Source organism: Phytophthora infestans, genomic scaffold (assembly GCF_000142945.1).
Source record: "Phytophthora infestans T30-4 supercont1.21 genomic scaffold, whole genome shotgun sequence".
Taxonomy (NCBI): Eukaryota; Oomycota; class Peronosporomycetes; order Peronosporales; family Peronosporaceae; genus Phytophthora; species Phytophthora infestans.
In genome coordinates, this window is record NW_003303738.1 from 440944 (window position 1) to 464672 (window position 23729).

Genomic DNA, 23729 nt, shown 5'->3' on the forward strand with positions numbered 1-23729 from the left:
TATACTGACACCAAGTAGCAATCTGCCTGTAGTCAGTAGTATAGTGGCAGCAAGTACAATTCTGCCGGCAGATATACGCGCGTTACAGCTAGCATAGTGAGACCCAGTACAAATCTGCCGGCACCTTTGACGGACACTTTGACTGGTATACTGACACCAAGTAGCAATCTGCCTGTAGTCAGTAGTATAGTGGCAGCAAGTACAATTCTGCCGGCAGATATACGCGCGTTACAGCTAGCATAGTGAGACCCAGTACAAATCTGCCGGCACCTTTGACGGACACTTTGACTAGTATACTGACACCAAGTAGCAATCTGCCTGTAGTCAGTAGTATAGTGGCAGCAAGTACAATTCTGCCGGCAGATATACGCGCGTATTAGCTAGCATAGTGAGACCCAGTACAAATCTGCCGGCACCTTTGACGGACACTTTGACTGGTATACTGACACCAAGTAGCAATCTGCCTGTAGTCAGTAGTATAGTGGCAGCAAGTACAATTCTGCCGGCAGATATACGCGCGTATTAGCTAGCATAGTGAGACCCAGTACAAATCTGCCGGCACCTTTGACGGACACTTTGACTAGTATACTGACACCAAGTAGCAATCTGCCTGTAGTCAGTAGTATAGTGGCAGCAAGTACAATTCTGCCGGCAGATATACGCGCGTATTAGCTAGCATAGTGAGACCCAGTACAAATCTGCCGGCACCTTTGACGGACACTTTGACTAGTATACTGACACCAAGTAGCAATCTGCCTGTAGTCAGTAGTATAGTGGCAGCAAGTACAATTCTGCCGGCAGATATACGCGCGTTACAGCTAGCATAGTGAGACCCAGTACAAATCTGCCGGCACCTTTGACGGACACTTTGACTGGTATACTGACACCAAGTAGCAATCTGCCTGTAGTCAGTAGTATAGTGGCAGCAAGTACAATTCTGCCGGCAGATATACGCGCACTGTAGCTAGAATAGTGAGACCCAGTACAAATCTGCCGGCACCTTTGACGGACACTTTGACTAGTATACTGACACCAAGTAGCAATCTGCCTGTAGTCAGTAGTATAGTGGCAGCAAGTACAATTCTGCCGGCAGATATACGCGCGTAATAGCTAGCATAGTGAGACCCAGTACAAATCTGCCGGCACCTTTGACGGACACTTTGACTAGTATACTGACACCAAGTAGCAATCTGCCTGTAGTCAGTAGTATAGTGGCAGCAAGTACAATTCTGCCGGCAGATATACGCGCGTTACAGCTAGCATAGTGAGACCCAGTACAAATCTGCCCGGCACCTTTGACGGACACTTTGACTGGTATACTGACACCAAGTAGCAATCTGCCTGTAGTCAGTAGTATAGTGGCAGCAAGTACAATTCTGCCGGCAGATATACGCGCGTATTAGCTAGCATAGTGAGACCCAGTACAAATCTGCCGGCACCTTTGACGGACACTTTGACTAGTATACTGACACCAAGTAGCAATCTGCCTGTAGTCAGTAGTATAGTGGCAGCAAGTACAATTCTGCCGGCAGATATACGCGCGTTACAGCTAGCATAGTGAGACCCAGTACAAATCTGCCGGCACCTTTGACGGACACTTTGACTAGTATACTGACACCAAGTAGCAATCTGCCTGTAGTCAGTAGTATAGTGGCAGCAAGTACAATTCTGCCGGCAGATATACGCGCGTTACAGCTAGCATAGTGAGACCCAGTACAAATCTTTTAATCTAATACATTTTCTGTATTTGTAGTTGCCCGTGTGGATTAGAGATGCTGGAATTAATAGTTCTGCCTGGAATTTACGAAGTTGACAAAATATGTAATATTAATAGTATATAAATAATTAAAATGGGAAGTTTGTTAATGTCCTCTTTCTCCAAATTCTAATTCATTATTGATTTCCATATGTGATTTGAGAAGACAGGGTACCTTTCCATGCGCTCTGTGAAAACAACGTCCTCTCTGTGATTTGACGATTTCCATCTGTAAAAAAGTATTTTTATCCACATTATTAGAGACTTCAGAAAATTAAAGAGAGAGCGCCTTTTAACCATTACTAGTTCAGCTCGCATGAAAATTGCTTTTCTTCTGGAATCGGGGCACAGTATGGGAGAATTTCGTGTTCAACAACTAAAAGGAGCTCCTACCGATACTCGAAAAAAGAAAACAACTGATGAAGAGATTGAAACCACAACTGACCAGGAACTTGAAGCTGAAGAACAGTGTACTTTGGGATGGATTGTGACAGCTGAGAACGGACTTTGCGATTGTAGAACTATGTTCAAACTGGGCTCATGTGTTCATCTCATGGCTGTTAAAGACACACTAGGTATTTCGCTCGAAGAAAGATCCGCCCGTAGAGAAACCTTTCCGGATAAGAGACCCCACAAAAAACGAGGACGCCCAAAAGACGTTGGTCACGCTTTAAGTCTTTCTTAAAAAAAAACAGTAAAACACCATACGTCTTTGAATCTTTTGAAATTTAAGATGTTGCCAAGCTTTTAAAAAGAAGTGAGCTATGAAATCTCCATTCCAGTCGCTTTCCCAAAAAATCGAACGGTACCTGTTAAAATAGGTTTATCGAGGTCCTCTGTTGTGGAAGTTTTTGTCATTTCATCTTGTGCGTCTTGAGCGGCCTCCTGATATTTCACGTATGCCGCGCTAATCCGCGACACTGCAAAATTATCGGAAGGTCCATCCGTATTAGGCTCGGGATCAAAACAGGTTATTCCGCTTATAGACGAAAAAACATCACTTAAGCTTTCAGCAACGGCGACGTAGGCCTCATCCGCGGTCGTTGCCCTGTCCTTGTACTTGGAAAGCATCACCGCATATTCAGCGCTTTTTATTGCAGCGTCTAACACACCCTTCAAACTACCAGAGTCGTACGCAATACTGAGGCGGACGATCTCTTCCTTGGATGCCACTTCAAAATAACGAGCCCGAGCTTTTAGAAATCGATATTTCTTATGCATATACGATGAAGTTCCATCTGAATTGATCTTTGGTGACTGTGAAGCTCGTTTTCGGGATTCATGTGTCGTGGTCGTTATTTGTGTTTTTCGTGAAGAATTTATGTGTCTTTCATCCACAATGCCGGAGTCACATGGAGGAAAATCAGGATCATCAGTAGTAGCCATCATATTTCTTCGAGTCTCGACAGGGAGTGATAGCCAGGCCTCACGTAAGCGGGTACCCCCTCGTCCTACTAGCCATTTCGAATCGGCGATTTTAAGAGGTGCGCCTGTTAACAGTTTCCGCGATGAGGCTTGCAGTTTAGCGTAACGATTGCCATCCGTCTCTGCGAACTTCCAAACTGCTTCATGAACAAACATAATTCCGGTCTTTGTATAGAGATCTCTGAGGTAAATTCGATAATGTGGTAAAATCTAAAGGAAGATCATTCATCCTCATAGATTGCTATTGATAGTGCATTCAAGATAGCATGAGTACATGGAACATCTATTAGTGTACTTATAGGTTGTACAATTCTGCCGGCAGATATACGCGCACTGTAGCTAGAATAGTGAGACCCAGTACAAATCTGCCGGCACCTTTGACGGACACTTTGACTAGTATACTGACACCAAGTAGCAATCTGCCTGTAGTCAGTAGTATAGTGGCAGCAAGTACAATTCTGCCGGCAGATATACGCGCGTTACAGCTAGCATAGTGAGACCCAGTACAAATCTGCCGGCACCTTTGACGGACACTTTGACTGGTATACTGACACCAAGTAGCAATCTGCCTGTAGTCAGTAGTATAGTGGCAGCAAGTACAATTCTGCCGGCAGATATACGCGCGTATAAGCTAGCATAGTGAGACCCAGTACAAATCTGCCGGCACCTTTGACGGACACTTTGACTAGTATACTGACACCAAGTAGCAATCTGCCTGTAGTCAGTAGTATAGTGGCAGCAAGTACAATTCTGCCGGCAGATATACGCGCGTATTAGCTAGCATAGTGAGACCCAGTACAAATCTGCCGGCACCTTTGACGGACACTTTGACTAGTATACTGACACCAAGTAGCAATCTGCCTGTAGTCAGTAGTATAGTGGCAGCAAGTACAATTCTGCCGGCAGATATACGCGCGTTACAGCTAGCATAGTGAGACCCAGTACAAATCTGCCGGCACCTTTGACGGACACTTTGACTAGTATACTGACACCAAGTAGCAATCTGCCTGTAGTCAGTAGTATAGTGGCAGCAAGTACAATTCTGCCGGCAGATATACGCGCGTATTAGCTAGCATAGTGAGACCCAGTACAAATCTGCCGGCACCTTTGACGGACACTTTGACTAGTATACTGACACCAAGTAGCAATCTGCCTGTAGTCAGTAGTATAGTGGCAGCAAGTACAATTCTGCCGGCAGATATACGCGCGTTACAGCTAGCATAGTGAGACCCAGTACAAATCTTTTAATCTAATACATTTTCTGTATTTGTAGTTGCCCGTGTGGATTAGAGATGCTGGAATTAATAGTTCTGCCTGGAATTTACGAAGTTGACAAAATATGTAATATTAATAGTATATAAATAATTAAAATGGGAAGTTTGTTAATGTCCTCTTTCTCCAAATTCTAATTCATTATTGATTTCCATATGTGATTTGAGAAGACAGGGTACCTTTCCATGCGCTCTGTGAAAACAACGTCCTCTCTGTGATTTGACGATTTCCATCTGTAAAAAAGTATTTTTATCGGTCCCGCTGCGATTTGTTCGGACGATGCTACACTACGGCCACGTGGATACAGGGGTTAATGGTAACTCCAAAATCGGTGAAGTTAATATTGTGAAAATATCACCTGTAGACCAGTTAATATAAAAAATATCACCTAATATTTTCTTTTGAGACAATATGATATTATTAAATATCAACTTAATATTAGTTAATACGATATTATATTTTTCAATGATTGCGTAATCGGGCTACATTAACTAATCAGATGTCGTTAACGCTCGACTAGCTGAAGTATTACTAATCAACCGTGAGTACCGGGACAATTGTGAGTGACGGCAAGGTTGGCGTTGTGTGTTGGCACTGCTGAGCGCATTAATCTAGCGCCACAGGCAGCAGGTTTATTAGACGCACGATGTCGACGAGGAGATCGGAAGAGAACAAGAACAAATGTCTTGATTTCGCTCTATCAACGTTAAACAGCTGCAAGCGTTTGCAGTTTTCCATCTCGATCGCCTTTGTCTGTGTCACAGTGAAATACTAGAGCAAATACTCGTCAGTCTTAAAGCCTACTGCTTTTCTAGAACCTGATCGAAAAAGTTATTTGGCTCCGCTCGGTTCACAGAGGTAAGCTGGCAAGAAACGTACTTAAGTGGGAAAATATCATAAAATATCATGTAGTATCTAATATTTTTCAGTTCTCCGAGCTAATATAAAAATATTACGTTAGCTTTTGCAAAAATGAGTTACTATTAATATTTAATATCGAAAATAGTACTATTACTATCAAAAATATCATATGATATTTGGTTACCATTAGCCCCTGCGTGGATAGCTTTGCCACTGCCCTTGACAAAACAAAGACGGCTGATTGCGTACGGTAACACGCGTGTTGGCCTGGTTAGAAGAAGGATGTGACCGAGTACGCCCGGTCTGGTGTTAATTGTAGCGGTGGAAATGGGTCAAGACTTTGGAGATCGGGACCGATGTGGATGCCTGTCATGGACCTTTCAGGTCTGTTCTGCTGGTAGTCGACGCCGTTGGTCCTTTACCAACAACGGAGAAAGGAAACAAGTACATATTGCTTTTTGTGGATTTTTTTCACCCGGTGGGTTGAGTCATTCGCTGTGCGGTCGCTGGATACTATAACGTTTGTTGAGTCCATGATAGATGGAGTTAGTTTGGGTCATCGTGTCTCTTAAATGTTGCTGAGTGATAGGGGTCCAACTTTACGCTGGGGTTGCCAAGGTCATCGTACGAGTTCCTCGACTCGAGTAAAAGCTTCAAGTCGCGGTAGTCGTAGTCGTCCATGAAGTCCGGGCTCAGTGCATATGCGAGGATGACCTTGAAGCGCTTGGGGACTTGTGGGGCCAGCGTGGCCAGGCCTTAAGCTGGGACGCCTAAAAAAGACCTTCGCCTCTGAAGGACCTTTGTTGGCTGGGCGCCAAGCCAAAACATGTCGTCGCACGAGCCAAGACGGTCTTCGGGATCGTAATACCCCAGAATCGCAATATTGAGACTGATAAACGCGCTACGCGACAGGTTGAGGCGCCACTTGAGCTTGCGTCTGGTGTCACTGACGGCTTTGTCGGGCCTCAAATCCAAGTGTCCGGTCATCCAGAAGCGATAGTGACCTCGGTACAGGTCCGGGAACTCGACCAGGTCGTAGTAGGTCTTGGCGTCCGACCCACGCATAACCAAGACGTCACGGCTTGGTGCCGTCCGCGACGACTTCGTCGATGAAAGTTTGGATAGCAGTAGCTACAGCGGGCGATAAGCAGGAGGCGAACTCGAGCTCGAAGGTTGTCTTGGATTTCTTTAGACGGGCGTCTACGTCTTGCCCTTATTGGTGGAAGTATTCTTGCGATTGGAGATAGCAGGGCCGTGCGCTTGAGTGGGCCTTTGATCTCGACCGACATGGCCTTAGCCGGGGAGGTTGACGAGGAGCGGGAAGTGCTCGAGGCGGGTTCAGAGATCGAAGCTGTCGGAGCAGGGAGAAGGCGCCGTCTCCGTGGAGAAATTGGCAAAGGAGTTGAAGCCGTGCTAGCTGAGTACTCGTTGGTGCATGATGTACGGCGACTCGTGCGAGGTAATGTTAAACCTGGAGGGACACCGCGGAAGCGCCACGTCACTGTCGGTCAAGGCAACGGCTGTCGAGGGTTCAACAGACGCCCCCCCCCCCCCCCTGGTCTGGAAAGCCCCGTGACACATCCCACCACAATGCTCTTCTTTTGAACACGTTCTAAAATGTAGTGGTGTTTGAAATCGATGTGCTTTGTCCGGGTCAAAACGCCGACGTTTTTCGACAAGGCGGTATCGTCGTAGCTGTCACTTACCAGCAATGCAGCTCCCGCAATAACGTCCGTGCCCACACCATTTCTTGAGCGCGCCATAAGCGTGTCGTCTACTGTGCTGTGCCGGAACGTAAGACGACAAAACGTTGATATTTGGCCTTGTTAGCCACCGGACACCGTTTTGCATTAGCACAACGCCTAGTGCCGAGCGACGATCGTCGAGATTGCTTCCCCAGCAGTACGCGCGATGAGCACCAGCGTTGTGCAAAGTATTACAGCTTAAGTGATGGTATGATGACATCTTCAGATAGCGCAGATAGCGCAAAATGTAAAAAGCCGTCATCCAGAGTCTTTGGCCGGGGTTGCCGAGCAAATGGCAAAGATGAGCTGTTCCGTAGGCAATATCAGGTCTAGAACAGACTGCAATGTAGAGTAGTGAACCCATGAAAGCGCATTACGGTACATATCGCCGTTTAGCAATTTCTGCATCAGTAGACTGGAAACCCACTCGTGAAAGTGTGAGGCTAGCCTCGCACGAATTTTTAGCCGACTCTGCTCCATCTTGCTTGAATCGAGCTACTGCTTCCAATTTATATCGCCATTGACAAAGGCTGAAGACACATTTATCCACATGCACTTCAATACACGCTAGAGAGTCGCTCATGCTAAAATAATTTCACTTAAGCGTCGGTAGACCCATGGTAATCCCATTCTCACTGTTTTTTAAGAAGGTGCTTCTATTGCTTATCCAAGGCATTTTGCTACCAACTTACTTTAGCCGGATGACAAAAAAATACTTGCTGCTGCAGTCCAAAATAGCGATATCAACTATTTGCCATTTTCTAAAATAGTGCTAGCGGAATCTGGACAGCACCTGCAGAAAAAATGTTGTTGGCCACTAATGGCTAAAACTTTCTAGAGAATAATATAATCCTTATTTTAGTTAAGTGGAGTGGATAGTTTATTCGGTAGAATACGCTATATTCGCTGCTTGAATAACTGTGTTAGGACGTTTGTCATCCTGTAGCACTACGCCTACTGAGCAAAATTAACCAATCAGCGATGTTTGGCAGCATTTTTTACAGTAGAGATTTTAGTTTCTTGTTGGAATGGATAAAATCTAAATAAATGACAGATAGATTACCGACCGATATTCCAACAATTTATAATAGTGGAATAACGCGACCTTCATTATTCCACTGGTATATATTTCTGAACGATATTCTAAAGCCTTAGCTGTTCCAGAAACTTAAGTTCTTCAGTCGGATCTTAAAAGTTGCAAAATGTTTGAAAAAATATTAATACTTTATTTGTCGACATCAAATTATTTAAATAAAGAACGCACTCCACGAGCTCGTTCAGCGGACCGATCGTCGACGGTCACAAATGAGCTGCCACTGAAGCTTCGTCAGTCATTTTCTCTTCTGGAAGAGCGTAGGATTCACCATTGCTGCGCTGTGCAACCTGGAACGCGATCGAGAAATGCATGATGAAACGGTCAAGCGACGCACAGCGATAAACTTTACGCGTGCGATCCGCAAATTTTCTATTCGCAGTCAGCTTTTATTAACTAAACATTTGTTCTGTAAGTAAAAGCGACGGAAACGTTTTATCAGTACTGCGCAAAGTGGCGACATATGGTACTATCTGTTAGTTTTGTGGACGGTACTACGGTTCTAATATAGTAGTTAGGCAAAAAATCATGCTCCCTGACTGCGCGAGCTGAGAATTGCGAGTCCCCATGGCTCGGATCCCCAATCGTATCGTAGTCTCGCTGTTGTTTGTAAGAAAAAATGTCAAGTGCTAAGTCGACACAGGCGAATGTTAGTACCAACAATACATGTGTGGATCCTCCGATTGCACATCCCGAGAGAACTACAAATCATTCGCAAAGTGCGCACGACTCCCACTGATAAGTGCCGGCCACAATGATTACCGGTACCCACCTACCCACGGCCCACCCTACCTTCATTGCTTTCGTCTACTAAGCTCCCAAGTCACTTCGCAATTTCTCCTCCTTCTTCCATGCAAGCTTCTACTAGCACTCTCGACCCGCCCAACCTGCAAAAGCTCAGTGGAAATGTCATTGCTAGCGTCGTGCAGCGATCACGAGCTTATTACGTGCAATCTCAGTCTGTGTGTGAACAGAGTGACATGACGACGGACAGATCTCCTCCAGCATCGACTGCCGGTACAAGTGCAGTAAAGCCAACATCGACCAGAGCCGTTTGATCGGCTCGACAATCAGGCGACAGAAAAATGGTTGACATTGGGAGTTATCGTCGACAATGTCGAGAACGTCGTCGTAAATACCAAGAGCGCTACAGGGCAAGACAACGCAAAATGATCGAGGACCTAGAGGCATGTAATCTCAAGCTACAGCGGGAAATTGAAGGACAAAGGCGGAAACGAAATACCCTCGTGCGCTTTGTTTTGACGCGCTCTGTTTGGCATGTCGCTGTGGACTTTTTTCGATTGTTCAAGTTACGGCAAATGAACCGCCTGTGATGACCTTTTTAAGAGCCACAATGGCACAGGACTTAGATGCTGGATCAGTGCATGGATTACACGCTCTAGTGACAAACTGGGCAGTCTTCACGGAGCTTTTCCAGGAGGTTCACATTCAACTACGTGGGTTGGAGCAGGTTGCCGATGCCACCCTTGTAGCCACAACTACGACGAGCATCACATTCACCTCACGCTCACTGAGCAATCTGTTCCCTGGTCTTACAAGTAGTAGAGCGGATCCTAGCAATGATAGAAAGCGGTCTCGTATTGCTTGCAGACTGCAGGGCCAAATCCTTGTCATGCACGGATCAGTTCTCTCCAGATGGGATGGAACGATCAACCGAGTGGTAAGTCTGATCACTCAAGTGGACATGGTGTCACCGTTGCTGCAATTACTGGATAACTTGGAGGACGTGTCATTGGTGTTTCGTCATGCACGTATCAGTCCGGAGTGCAGCCTTATCGTAGGGAGTGCCTCGATCGGCACAATTGATCGCGTAAACTAAATGTATTGGCATGAGAAATCATACTTTTTTCCTGGAGTACCAGATTCTCGTTGTGCCACACTATTGCCAAAGCGAATCAAATTCATTTATTTACTTGGTGCACCCTAAAACGGAATACTATCACTTGTGGTCTTGAACACAATTTGGCGACAAAGACCCTTTGGAGACCCGTCTTGGCCTTGTACTTAAGCAAGAGCCTCAAGGCATATCTTCCGTACGATGAGGATGTCCATACATGGAACGATAGAATCTTTGATTTGTACTCATTAGATCTTAATAAGAATATCGCGGCAGTATTTTGTACGCCTCAAACCTGCCTCTCAACTATTTGCAATGTTTCAAGTAGCTCATCATGTAGCTGCAGGAGAAGAGGGTGGTGCAGCTGGAGCCGTGCGAACTTCTCGAGCTGGCGTAGTAAATGTAGCATCGTCCGTCGTTGTATACGCAGCCCCACAAGCAGCGGTACCACTTCATGTGCGTAGCCAGCACAGATGACAATAGGAAGCAGCGATACCCACTTACCTGCACACACCACACTCGACATCCACTGCACGCAGAGCTCCGTCAACGCTTCGACCACGTTGGTGTCAGCGCCAGTGCAAACTGTCTCCTCGTCCTCAGGCTCTACTTTCGTTTCGAGGTAGGCTTGTTCTACGAGCCAAGTCCGTAGACAGTGCTGTACTTGTAGTGGGAGAATGCGGGACTGCATAGATTGTTGGCGGAAGCCGTGGCGCGCAATTGGAGAGGAATGCAGGTGGTGGGGGACAGCGCAATGATCCTTGGGCTCATGCAGAGGCGCAAGGAGCCAAAAGCGAAGCGGCTGAAGTCTTGGTACAGGATCGCCAGGAGGCTAGCAGACCAAGGGCAGGTGACAGTATGGAAGCACCACTATCGGAAGTACAATAAAGCAGCGGACTGGCTAGCGAACTACGCTATGGACACAGGCAAGAGTGTGATTTATGGGGCTAGCGAAGAAGAGCAAGGTCACGAGCTGAGGCTAAAGGTGGAGCACTGGGCAACGGGAGACGTTCAGGAATGGCAAAGAGGACGGAACACGGAGGGAGAGGCATAAACAATACGATAAGAATGCGAAAGGAGGCTTCAGCAGGTACAGGCTGAGTAGGTACAACCTGACCGGGCATTTCATGCAAGTTGGGAATGGGTATTAGAGTTCAGGCACATACACGTATGGGCAGGTAACACAATACACCTCACACTTATTATTATTGTAGTGGGAGAATGAGACAAGAGGTAGAGGCCGACAGGACGTGTATCAGGACGTCTGGGGGGAATAATCGTGCCCCGTGACGCATCAGTAATGTCGTCTTGGCGTTACGCTCAACGTGGTTTACAGTAGAAGTTGTTCGGTCAAATTTCGAGTGAGACACGGTAGTCGCTGCGAGGAACAGACTCGTCCTACCGTGATGACTCAGTGCGTTCAACGGGTTGGCTTCTCCAAGCTCCTGTAAGTCGCCGAACACGCTCGTTAAACACTGTAGCAGTGTCTCCACCGTACTTAGCAGCGTAGTGTGCGGGGGTCTCGAAATTCACAGTAGTAACACTCAAGATGTCTCCCGTAGGGTCAAAGTCGGCCAGTAGTTCCATAAGGGAGGGACGCCGCCTCACGATAGCGCAGTGGAATGCCGTCTCTCCCTCATCATTCCGTGTCGTCACGGGAGCGTATTCATTCTCCAAGATATAGAAGACCAAAGTCTCCTCACCCAAAGTCACCGCTTGCAGTAAAACGGCTTGAGCAAAGTCGTGCCGATACGACGTAGCTACACACTGATGATGGTTCAGGAAGAGCTGAAGAATGTTCACGTTCGCACGTTGTATTGTGAGCATCAAGGCAGAGACGCCGTCCTTGTCTTCCAGGTCGATAGACGCACCACGAGAGAGCAGAAGGTCCGTCACTAGCAACCCTCCTTCGTGCACGCAATAGTGGAGCGGAGTCCTGCCATTCTATAGCGCCCTGTTAGTCAACAAAAATGTATCTAGATCGATACGACTCTAGTACCTCATCCAGCGCGTCAATGTTGGCTCCACTATCCAGCAGAAGTTTGGCTACTTCGTATGCATCGTCGAAAGTAGAGCAGTGCAACGCCGTCTTTCCCCGTCCTGTCAGTACTGAAGTTTTTCGGTAGTGGGATCACAAAATCCATCGAGACGATCTGAAAAGGTCGTTCGGCTAGCACCTTGAAAAGGTAAAACCGCGTCATCTTCAAGTTTTTTCTTGTTCAAATGATTACAACCATGTAGTACATTTAATGAGTGAGTTGCCCCGGTGCTTAGTAACGGCAAACACTCGCCGCACCTTTGGGGTTATTTCTTTTTCCTTCGTCCGCAATCCAAGCGTTACTGGGCTTTATCGTCGTGCCGTTAAACATCCTCGTACTGAGGAGTCTAGACGAGCTTCAGATTGAGAGAATTATCAATACTCTAGCATGTACAAGTGGCTAGGAAATGGCACACAGTCGATACAAGTCCCTTTGAGATATGCTTACTAAGCATAACGTTACCAAAGTACTTCAACGTAAAATGGAACATGATCGATGAATCTTCAGGTCCCTTCGACGCGGTTGGCTGAGTCGACAATCCACTTAGGTGAATTCCACGGTTGCGACACAGCGTCCTGGAGGATTGATCCCCGCGAATTCAAAGCGAAGTACAAAATGCAGTCAAGAGCTGCAGAGGTAGTGGACAAGCTTTTCGGCAGCAAGGAGTTGAAGGTCGACTCAGACTGTGAAATAAATAGTGAATCGGACGATTATGTAACCCAAAAACGAGGTTTACGAGGTCTTCCTCGCTACATCTCATCACTGTGCTACTTGAAGTGGGGCAGAAAATGACGATCAGATCAAGAAGCTCTTAAATGATTGTAGCCAGTATACAGGCGTCCGGACGTAGTGCTCTGCATGCACAGGAGGTCCATTAAGTGAATAGAGAGCAATACTGCCCCATCACCGCATTGACGACACTGACGTCTTCAGCTCAACGGCGACGATGGGAAAGCTCTATCATCGTTTCGCTTACTCCCAAAGACTGCGAAGACAGGCAGCCAGACGCGATCGCCACTACAGAAGTCAGTCAATTTTATGGCATGCTAAGGGCTCGAGGCCATCGCGTACAGAAGTCGACCTCAATAAGCGTAGGGGGTTGTCTGATTAACTTACATAGGGAATTCTCAGTGCTCTTGTGATTTGTCAAAGGTATCCCCAATCCATGTGATCCGATATAAGAAGGTATATAAAGTACAGGCTACGCTTATTCAGGGGGGGGGCTTCTGTACTTGTTGCTTTGATTTCAGGCATACGCTAGCTTTTTTTATTTTAAGAGAAATACGGTACGCTTGGCGATGCAACGTTATATTCAAATCTCACTCTTTAGAAACAGCGTTTTCTTAAAAATAGACAATGCCTTTCAGGTGTGGAGAGCGTTGTGCTCCAATCCAGTGGATCTGTGGTCAGCATAATGTGAAGTAGCGGTGCCAACGCTTGAAAACAGTCGTCGGGGTCTTCAGCACCTTCGTCATCGCCTCCAAATGAGCCGGTAACTCTGCGTCGTCTATGCTCGTTTCTTCTGTGGTTTCACTCCTGCTAACGACCGCATCAGATAGCAACTTAAAATCCGTACTGGAAGATGTTTCTACTTCCTGCTCCGCAGATTCTTCACCACTAGCAGTAGCTTGTCCTTGCCTACTAATCTCTTGGACAGTCAGTAGCAACGCCGCCCCCCAGTGCTCTTCCATCTCGTGTTCCGAGCACGTCACGACACGTTTTTCTTTAATCTGTTTGTACGAACGAGTACAAATATCCAACGCTAACCAAGAAAATCCATGCTGCTGAATGGCCTGAATAAACGCCTCCGAGCTAAGAGAGAACAAGTCGCACGCTCGCACCGTTCGCACAGTATACACACTGATAGAAGATCCAAGCAGCCCACGCTCCCCGAAGTAGCTGCCAGCGCCTAATCCAACCGGTCGATCCAACAGCGAGTTGCTCTGCATGTTTAAATGCCCATTTGTGACAAAGTACATGGCTCGAACGATGCTTCCTTCCGTGACGACACTCTCATCTCAAGGATATCCTTCAAATCGCACTTGCTCAGCCAATGAGAGCGTGAAGGCTTCAACGACGCTCTTGCCGCTCCAACAGATGGGAGTAAACACCTTCATGACGAACCAATCCAACGGCTCTTTGGACGCGTATAGCACACAAGCAACGCGAATAGGACGCGGCATTTCCTCCAAAAGTTCGTCATAGTTGACGCCAGCGTGAGAAGACCACAGCGACGTCATAAACGCGTACGTCCTGGATTTTAGACGCTCACTGACACGCCAGATAGAGCTCCACTGCGATGTGGTTTTTGCGAAAATCCACTTCCAGGCCAATGTACGAGATTAAGAGACTCGCTAGTTCTCCAATCACGAACGACATGGTGATGAGGCCTACGTGTGATTTGATAAGTGTATAGCACTGCAGTCTCCGGGTTCATGTTGCGAGCGTTCTTTACGAAGGCTGTGGTAGCGAAGAATAATCCACGTAAGAAACGTTTCGATAATTGGGACGAGGATGGATTTTCCGGATCGGATATTTCTAATTCCTAAGAAGGTAGCCATGACTCCCACTGTGTCCCAAAGCCTACCTCTGTCGCCACAGCGAGATAACTGCAGGCGACCCAGTGGATAACCAGCAGATACATCATCCAGACGTGCAAGAAGTGGGTCAGCTCGTTGGCCACACTACGACGATTTATCTCGTCCAAATATCCCATGACGTTGACGATTTTGACGCATCGTACGTAGAAGTTTTATCCACGGCCGACAGCTGAACACGAACAAGACGCCGCAGAAGGGGATCGCAGCAATGACATCACAGAACATCCGCTGCTTCTTGTACACGCTGCGTAGATTTTGTTCGTACAGCTCCAGAGACGTCGGAGATTCCTGGATGTGCCAGCTGACCAAATATCCAAAATAAAAGCCACTTCACAGAGCAGTCCCACAGCGTTAGCAGAGGTCGCAACCAGTGTAACTCTGTTCAGCGCGTCCATAGATAATCATACGGTATCATGACAGCAACGTACATGGTGCAGAATACCATTAAGCGTAGCCACGCGATGTGAAATTTCGTCTGAACGGGAACGCCATGGATAATCCCATTTATAATATCCATGAATGGATTCTGGATATATCGTTTCACAAAACCTGTCAGCGTTATGCTGATAAGACTGAGCTGTTCGCTGTCACTGCGCTTCAAGCGTGCGTGATCCAGCTTCTCCTTCAGCTGCTCTGCTCGTTCATTCATAATATCTGCCCGGGACAGCATCATCCCAGTAATTGTAGCCATGCCGCGTCGTTGCTCTTATGGGAAAGTTGTAGTATTCTGTCTTGTTCTCGTCGGATATTCGCAATCCGCAGCACTTTCTGCTTCCATTTCGGGTATCTGGCGAACACGAGCTCCATTGATTCTCGAGATAATCTGTACAAGATACAGCAGGTTTGCGCCTGCACACACGCGTTCCGTTTGCCATTGGTGAATAATCCGTTCTCTCCGAAGATATTTCGTTCACTTTCACCAGTTGTTCTTGGCGTTCACAGTTGGAATTCTCTTTTTTCAGTGGATTAACGCGATTTAACGCACCAGATCCACCGAGATTTGAAGTCCGAATTAGAGTTCCAGGTTTAGTGAGATTTCCAGAGCCACTTCCAAATTTCGGATTTGAACCTATCGTTCCAGATCCGCCACTAGGCTTCGCAACAAGCTTTTTTATCACAGATTTAAACGCTCCGCTGTGGCGATTTGCTATGCGTGCAGGGACTAGAATATCCAAGACTCCAGCGAAGATAAAGAACATGTCGCTGCCAGATTCTTCGAAACTGCAGATAGATTCCCCACGGGAGATTAATGAACTGAGAGACCAACATCCGCGTGATGGACCCTTCCATGCCTCGTAGAAACTCCACCTTCTCGATCATCGGCCTCAGGTGCACCAGGCGAATATCCGTGAGCAGAGACGGCGGCAGACAGCGCACTAAAAGCCCTTCCTGCGTGATGGAGTGGTAGCGTTTAAACAGTAAAAACGTTTTGACGCGCTGCTGCAGCTCCTCGGGCATCTGGAAATGGTCCAACATTTTCTGTACGGACCGCATCTTGGCGCTAAACTCTCTGGTCTCGGAGCTGTTGAGCTCGACAATATCCGTGAAGTTCCCGATCACGTAGGCGATCAGGAAAAACCCGTCGTCATGGTTACAGCACTGAATAAACACTGGGCCGTGGATTTCGGGAACTCTGGCTCGCTGGACGCCGACATGAGCCCGAACGACCAGTACAGCGACGCCATGTACTGCAGGACATGCGAGCCGTGCTCCAGCTGCTCCGAGGGGAGCCAGTGGTTGGCTCCGAACGCTGGTGTCCTCGCTTCGACGCTGGCAAAGCTCGAAACAGCCGCTCTGGATGCGAAATTAAACCAGATACAGCCCAAAAAGTGCGACAGCATGAATGTGTAGTACAGCAGCTTAAATAGTCGCAATTCGGTCGTGTGTTTCAGATATTTCGTTTCCAGAGCGCGGAATTGTTTCGGGACTTTGAACAAGCGCAGGAGCTTGTTGACGTTGAGAAGATCCCATCGTTTATCTGAAGGTACAGCCAGGTTGACGATAAAAAACGGGATCAGCGCGAGAATATCCAACATCAATGTTCCGGATCGTAGATATTTTCTCTTGGATCCATGATTTTATTTTCGAATTCGTAATATCCAAGTCGAGAACGGATCTGAATATCCAAGACAAACGAAAGCTCCAGAAAAATCATCAACGCGTCTGCGACCTTGTGCTTACTTTCCATGGGATAACACGCTTGCAGCATCACCAGAGCCCACTGAAGTGTCATCACGGCGAACACCCACGTCTCCCACGCCAGTACAAACGGAGAATCTGGGTCGTGTACAGAGACGACAGATTCTTTTACAGTAGATACCAGATTCTGCAGAATTCGGGACGATATCACTGTTACCGTGGATTTTATGACACGCGTAGTCGCCAGTTTATTGCCTTGCAGTCGTTGTTCCAGTGCGAGGAATTCCTCCTTGAGAGTCGGAAAAATTAGCTCCATCGCCTGAAGTTGGTCTCGAGACACCAATAGTAAAATGCAGCCACTGTTGGCACTCACATGCTCCGTATAGCCTTCTCCTCGCTCCAGTTGTGTGAGCACTGCAGTGCCAAAGAACGAGCCTCGAGGGATCTCACGAGACGAGTCCCCCTTCTCCACCATGTACACTTGTCCCTCCAGTAAGAAAAACATCCCGACCACCGAGTCTCAATGTCGGTACACGATTTCTCCTTGGCCGTACAGAATAAACTTGGTATTCTCGACCATAGTATCTTCCAGTTCGACAGATCAACACGAAGTTACATCGTGAATGAGACGTGCGATGCTGTTGCTGCTACAATGGTGACGTCCCGGACACCGCTCGCGCAGTCCACGGCACCTCGATGGGAAGACCACCAATAATCCAAGAAGGATTTTACAATAGCTAACGGGGCGCTCTGGCGACGCACGAAGAGCTGGATTCGAGTGCTTGTAGCGAAGAACTTCTTCTGCTCGAAGGCTGAGGCTGTGAAGCGTTTCTGCACATTATCCACGACAATCGCCGTGATCAAAAAATCCACTCAACATGAGAATAACTGCCGCTATTAGTTGCATGTCTGTGGGTAGGCTCCACGCTTTTCCCGGGGGATGCCAGCACACCTACTGCGTAGTAAAGAGAGCGCGAGTATTGCAAGAAAGAAATCGCTTGTAGCTCGTGAAAACCCAACGTTTCATCGAACATTGTGCCGTTGCAGTCTTCCAAGTGCGTCGTGTTTAATCTGCTCAAGCATAGATTTATGGAGGATATCCAGGCTTCTTCGTGGTGCGGATTAAATCCCTCCAAGAACGAGATCCCGAAGTGGATACATGTGACGAGGTGGATAATCATAAACAGCAGCATTCCAAGCAGAAGAATCTGTCGTCTGCTGGTGCATTGGATAAAATACGACAGTTCGCTCCGATGTTTGCTCAGATGGAAAATCCGCAGCAAACGAGGCAGTCGCATGAGGCCATACTTTGTCATTTGCAGATATTCGTACGGCAGAGCACACAGCAGGTCGAAGATGAAGTAGCTCGATAGATACCGCTCCGCACTCCGTTTCGGGTCCAGTATCGACTCCGAATCCACCGTGAAGGATAAACTGAAATTCAGGAAAACATCCAGCCACAATCCGATATTTGAGAGAGCTGGATGAACCACCCTGGTCGTTGCCACAGCGGGAACGTCACTTGAACGGGCACCACAAGCCAGCAGAAATACAGATTTATCAGCAGTAAAAGCAGCCACCACTTGCGCACAGTGGAGCGATGATCGATGCATTTTCGAAGCAGGATAAGTCGACATAATCCGAAATAATCCGCTGTCAGTGTTGCCTTAGAGTCATGGCGATCGTACGGATTTGTAGATTTTATCTGCGGATTTTGGATTTCCGGGATAGAAACATGTCTTCGTTCCCTGCTCCACTTGGGTCACCTTGGTCAACAGATTCCGGAGTGACGGAGCTTCTCCGTCCGAGCCAAGAGAGAATGCTCCTCCGAGAGGTAAACACAGCCGCCGTTCTGCCTCGCTTGGATAAAACTTTCACAAAGGCCGAGGCAACTGATGCGCGTCGGATTCCTGCAGATTTTATTGACGAACTCGAAGAGGAAGACGCATGGTTGCTTGCGCTCTGACTCAATTGACTCAACAAAAGGTGGACGTGTCGGTGAATCAGAGAAGCGCATTCTGGATATCCCTGTAGAACTCGTTCGCAGTGAAACCTGGATAATTTGTATAAAATTACATAGGTTGTCGAGATCACTGTGGCTGTGCGTGGCATGGTAGAAAAGACCGAGAGTTCTCCGAAGCAGGAGCCTTTGCGGATCTCGCGGACCATAACCGAATTGATGACAATAGCGAAAACTCCAGAGTGGACCACATACATGGCATCTCCGTGATCCCCTGTGGAAAATAATGTGGCCTGGGCGGGGAACGCGACCATTTCCAGTAGACTCGTCATGGCCACGATAAACTGGTCGGTGCACCCTTCAAAGATGGAAATATCCGCGATGGTTGCCTTCCAAAGCTCCACTTGGATGTCATTAGCGATCGACGGGCACAGCAGTTTACAAGTCTCGCGGTCGTGGGATTCCGTATCGGTGTAATAGCGCTTTGAAAAAAAAAATCTAAAATTAGGGTCAACAATTTTTTTTAGAAAAATCTTTAAATACGCACCTTTAGATATTCAATCGCCTGGGTTTGTTGATCTTCCGGGACGCGATGGAAGGACAAAACATGAACGAGCTGGTTAATCCGCGCCTCCATGGCCTCCGTTTGGCCGCTTTCGCACTTGGAAATGACGAAAATCGTCGCGCAGAGAGTCGTAAACATGGAAAATCCACACAACGCCACTAGAATTGTGAACAGGAACTCGATGCTGTGGTGCGGGAGCTCTCCCTCGAATAACCCCGTCATGATCCCGACACTCCAGAACATGGACGCCAGATACTGACTATGCAGAGCGTGACTGTGAGCAACACTTTCTTCTTTGTAGTGGTGAAAGTTGAACCGGATACACGCTTGGACGTGGGCCAAAAACACCGTAAACGCCAGTACTTTAAGCAGCTTTAAAACTACGAAATATTTGGCGTAAAACTCGTCCAGACTCGACACGAACTGCGGAATTCTGGACCATCGAAGTAGCTTCAAAAGCAGCAACTTCGCCACTAATTTCGGGTAAATCACCACAAAATCTGGTACGGTAACACCGCGATAATATCCATTACAAACTGGACCGACCTTAGGTAGGTACGACGTGTGAGTTTCTTGTCTCGAATGAGATTCCCGTCGGAGTAAAATCCAGTGTGCGCTTGGATATACAAATCCATGGCGAAAACTCCTTCTTCACACGCCATAAATCCAATGAAAAGTGGGGATACGGATTCCACCACCTCCGGCTGGAACGCTAAGACGTACGGGACTAGAAAAGGCTCGACCAACACACTGAGCAACAGCAAATGCTCCCACACTTTGATGGTCCTCGCGTTCGGGTCGAAGGCGTTCTGATGGTCTTCTTCCAACACATTCGATAGTCGTGTATGGAGACTGAAGGGTAATGGATTTCCGACGCAGAGACAGCCTCCACGAGTGCTTCTCACTGGCTAGGGCCATTGTCAATTGGCGAGTAAAAGCGGCAATGGCTCAGAAACTTCCGATACCAGATAGAAGGTGGAGTCGTTGATCCATCTCTTAGCATATAGCTTTTCGATCTCGTATTCGATTTCTGCGTTGCGTTCGTTCCGCGTTGCGAATAGCCCGCCTTGTCGGTTGCGATACTGGATGCCACCAACGTCTTCTTCGTCGCTGCTTCCAGGGTCGACTTTCTCGTGCTGTAAACGTTTGCGCCAAAAAGACCCATCCAGGCGTCGATTTCAAGCCCTAGCGTTCTTTTTGCGCCGCGTTAGAGGTGGCATAGTATCGACCACTTGCAGCTTCGGCTTCGACGATGACTTTTGGTTTGTGTGGGCGAGCAATGAGGCCTTACAAGAAAAATTATGAGAAGGTGCTCTGAGAAATCTACAACCACCGTTGTGCAATAGCTATTACCAGACGGTGGCAGTCGACGATGACTTTTGGTTTGTGTGGGCGAGCAATGAGGCCTTACAAGAAAAATTATGAGAAGGTGCTCTGAGAAATCTACAACCACCGTTGTGCAATAGCTATTACCAGCTATTGCTCAACGGTGGCAGTAGATTTCTCAGAAAACTACGCATTTTTTGCTCAGAAAACTATGTGTGCTTCAATATGCAGCGGTGTTCCACTACTTACCACCGTTATAGTGATAGAGCAGCTGAAAGTGCCCCATAATTGCAAAGTTTGAGCTGTCCGCCGTTATCCAACATCTCAAACAGGATATTCTCTAGTTTGACATTGTTTGCTGTAAAAGTGTAGGTTTTGTAATATATTAGTACGAAACATGATACTTCGAAGTAAATGTGGTAGTCGAAATACGGTGAAAGTGCAAATACTGAGCAAACGATGCCAAAATGCGTATGATATTCTTCACTTCATCTTCCGGAGACGCATTTTCCCGAGATTTCACGCGGTCAAACAGCTAAAATACACATACATATTCAAACATTGAGTGAGTTTAAACAGTCAAATGCTCAAATATCTCGCTAATGCGTGCCGTTCCACGAGGACTAAGTTCCATGATGATATAAAAGTGGTGACTTTCCTCGATTGGAGGAATCAACTTGCCTAACCAAAGTACATAATGAGCAATTGTAGCAAACGATGCCTAAAAACTATTTCTGATGTCATTGTAAAACCCAGAGCATAATACTACACAAATTGGCGAACGACATGCTGTGGTAGAGATCTAACTACTACCTCCAGGATCAAAGTTAGGATTACCTTTTTTGAGGATGTGGTTTTGAAGCGTACAGGCACAAAGCTACTGGCTTACATTTCCTCAGGTACGCTTTTCTACGTCAAAACGGACCCGACAAAGGAGCATATGCTGTCGGGTATAACTACTGCAACCTCATAGCAAAAATAGGTACTACCCATAATCGAAATAGGTAGCCATACGCGTATATTAAAGATCACTTTGCTAGCCAATCAGACTGCTGGAATCATCGGAATGCTATTTGATTGGTCAAACCGAGGACACCGGCGAAAACGTGACTTCAACATTGAAGCTCGCAATGTTTTGGCGCGAAACAAGCCGCTTTGGAGGGTCAACGATTCAAACTCGCGTGCGGGGGCGTCGAGCGCACGCCAAGCCCCAACGAGTGTCATTCCGCAATTTCCTTTCTTGTGAACACTCGGGTTCATACCGACTGCCCCCACCCATCTCTGCTAACCCACCCGCCGCCTGACACTGACCGATGTCACTACCATTGCACGCTGCCTGACACCACCGAAATCTCGGGTGGAAATGCTGCTCGATTCCCATGCTGTCGTCACGCTGGTCCACACATAAGATGCTAACGCCGACAAGTCGCTGTCGCCACGCCGGTCCGCACGCTGTACGATGCTAACGCTACATGGGCGCCGAACGTCAGTCATACATGCTGCCCGTTTGGAGCGATACCGTTGCTACACTGGTCGCTGCATTCCGTAACCGATGTGAACGCGAAACGGCTACGGCAACAACAATCTTGTGCGATGATTTGCTAGTTTACTGGTAAACGATCACGTAGTGGTGGTGCGTGCATATGCGGAGGAGGCGAGTACTGCTACCAGTGCGATGAAAACGAGTGTGGCGACGATATCGGAGGAGACACAGCAACGAGGTGCTTGCTACCAAAGGGCCGGAGACGACAGCCATCGACAGCTTGGTGATCGACAGCAAACTGGGAGACATGACGACGACGCCGCTATCTCCGACTCAACAGCTGCTACAACTGTTGCGTGGAATCCATCGCGACGCGGCTGCTAGTGACCGTATTGTCACTGCTACTACATGTCGGTCGTGAACGCTGCCTTTGGTTCTGCTCCCTCTCCCCGCGCGTGGAAGTGGTGACAGCTGCATCATTGAAGCTTAAACGTTCATTGCCACTGCACGCAGTTGCCAACATTCTTGACGTAGTCTGTTTGATCCACGCAAAGATGTTCAAGATGAGGGTTACCGGCCATTACATGCTGATTCTAGATGAACTTCATTTTTAACTTACTAGCTCGCTCTTTCACGTCATACTCTTCTAGATTGTTTTGAGCGACCTTTCGATAAGTACAGCTCCAAGTTTGTTTGTTTTCTAGATTCTCACCAAACACACACTTTTTCGAATCCATACCACTTGCAGTGGTGTACCTGCATATCTAATACTAGGCAGGTACGATTGTACTACTCTTAGTATTAGCTGGTTCCCAACTGCAACGTAAAGAAGCAACTTGATACGAACTTCCTTCCTTGCTGCAGACTGCACCACGAAGTGTCTCTGAACTGCAACTTGCGGTTAGGAGACTCAGGTGATGATGTTCTCTCATTCTGGCATTTTTCATTTCCAAAACAGCTATCTACTTGGCACTAGCAACTTGGAATTCATTCCCGAATGGATTGGCGCCTCGACAAGGCAGAGGTAACTAGTGTGGTGCTAATAGCGAATCTAGTTTTCTTACTGACATACACGTCTTGCAGCTACCTTTCACTGCAGGAGTTGCAGCGTCCAATGGAGAGCAGCTTTACAAACCGATCGTTATAAAAGACGCGCTTGTTCATTTCAGGTGCCACCGCAGACTCAACTTTGACTCGTTGCTTCCCGTGTTTATACCAGCAAAAGATCGAGTACTGCGTCAACATTCAAACTGAGGGTGTCATGGATACAACTGCTAACATGCAAACGTTTTTTTAATTGCAGGTTTTTGAGAATGTATTCCACTCAACCAAAGACGTTGATGACTTTATTGAGATGTTGCCGGTAAAGGAAATGTACGTTATGAATGTCGACCATTCCAAGGATCCATACAGCGGCTACGACAGACATCACTTTGTATGGATGGTACGCTGGCTGCAGCTGTGTATGGAGCTTTCAGAGGTACGAAAGACCAGTCTTAAATTCGTATATGTTATGATGGTACTAACACCTTTTCGTTACTACAACGTTTAGATAACTACCGAAATGATACGTGACCGACTGCAATATCTGAAAACATTTCTTGTCG

General features: G+C 47.2%; 4 protein-coding genes across 4 annotated transcripts; 1 reads left to right on the forward strand and 3 right to left on the reverse strand.

Annotated features, from left to right (window-relative positions):
• Window positions 1-10483: 10483 nt before the first annotated feature.
• On the forward strand, window positions 10484-11064 carry PITG_11825 (uncharacterized protein; the record flags this gene model as incomplete). Its single annotated transcript, XM_002901270.1, has 2 exons — window positions 10484-10632; window positions 10830-11064. The coding sequence occupies 2 exons, from the start codon at window positions 10484-10486 to the stop codon at window positions 11062-11064; spliced, it is 384 nt and encodes a 127-aa protein (XP_002901316.1).
• Window positions 11065-13811: 2747 nt separating this feature from the next.
• Window positions 13812-14289, reverse strand: PITG_11826 (uncharacterized protein; the record flags this gene model as incomplete). The annotated part of the gene is made up of 3 exons (XM_002901271.1): window positions 13812-13833; window positions 13883-14061; window positions 14161-14289. The coding sequence occupies 3 exons, from the start codon at window positions 14287-14289 to the stop codon at window positions 13812-13814; spliced, it is 330 nt and encodes a 109-aa protein (XP_002901317.1).
• Window positions 14290-14309: 20 nt separating this feature from the next.
• Window positions 14310-17368, reverse strand: PITG_11827 (uncharacterized protein; the record flags this gene model as incomplete). The annotated part of the gene is made up of 12 exons (XM_002901272.1): window positions 14310-14338; window positions 14420-14594; window positions 14637-14747; window positions 14827-14977; window positions 15078-15352; window positions 15415-15562; window positions 15828-15862; window positions 15913-16171; window positions 16261-16712; window positions 16781-16953; window positions 17023-17275; window positions 17324-17368. 12 exons carry the CDS (start codon window positions 17366-17368, stop codon window positions 14310-14312), a joined length of 2106 nt encoding a protein of 701 aa, XP_002901318.1.
• A 1423-nt stretch (window positions 17369-18791) lies between these two features.
• On the reverse strand, window positions 18792-19556 carry PITG_11828 (Voltage-gated Ion Channel (VIC) Superfamily; the record flags this gene model as incomplete). Its single annotated transcript, XM_002901273.1, has 3 exons — window positions 18792-18824; window positions 18865-19230; window positions 19296-19556. 3 exons carry the CDS (start codon window positions 19554-19556, stop codon window positions 18792-18794), a joined length of 660 nt encoding a protein of 219 aa, XP_002901319.1.
• Window positions 19557-23729: the final 4173 nt, after the last annotated feature.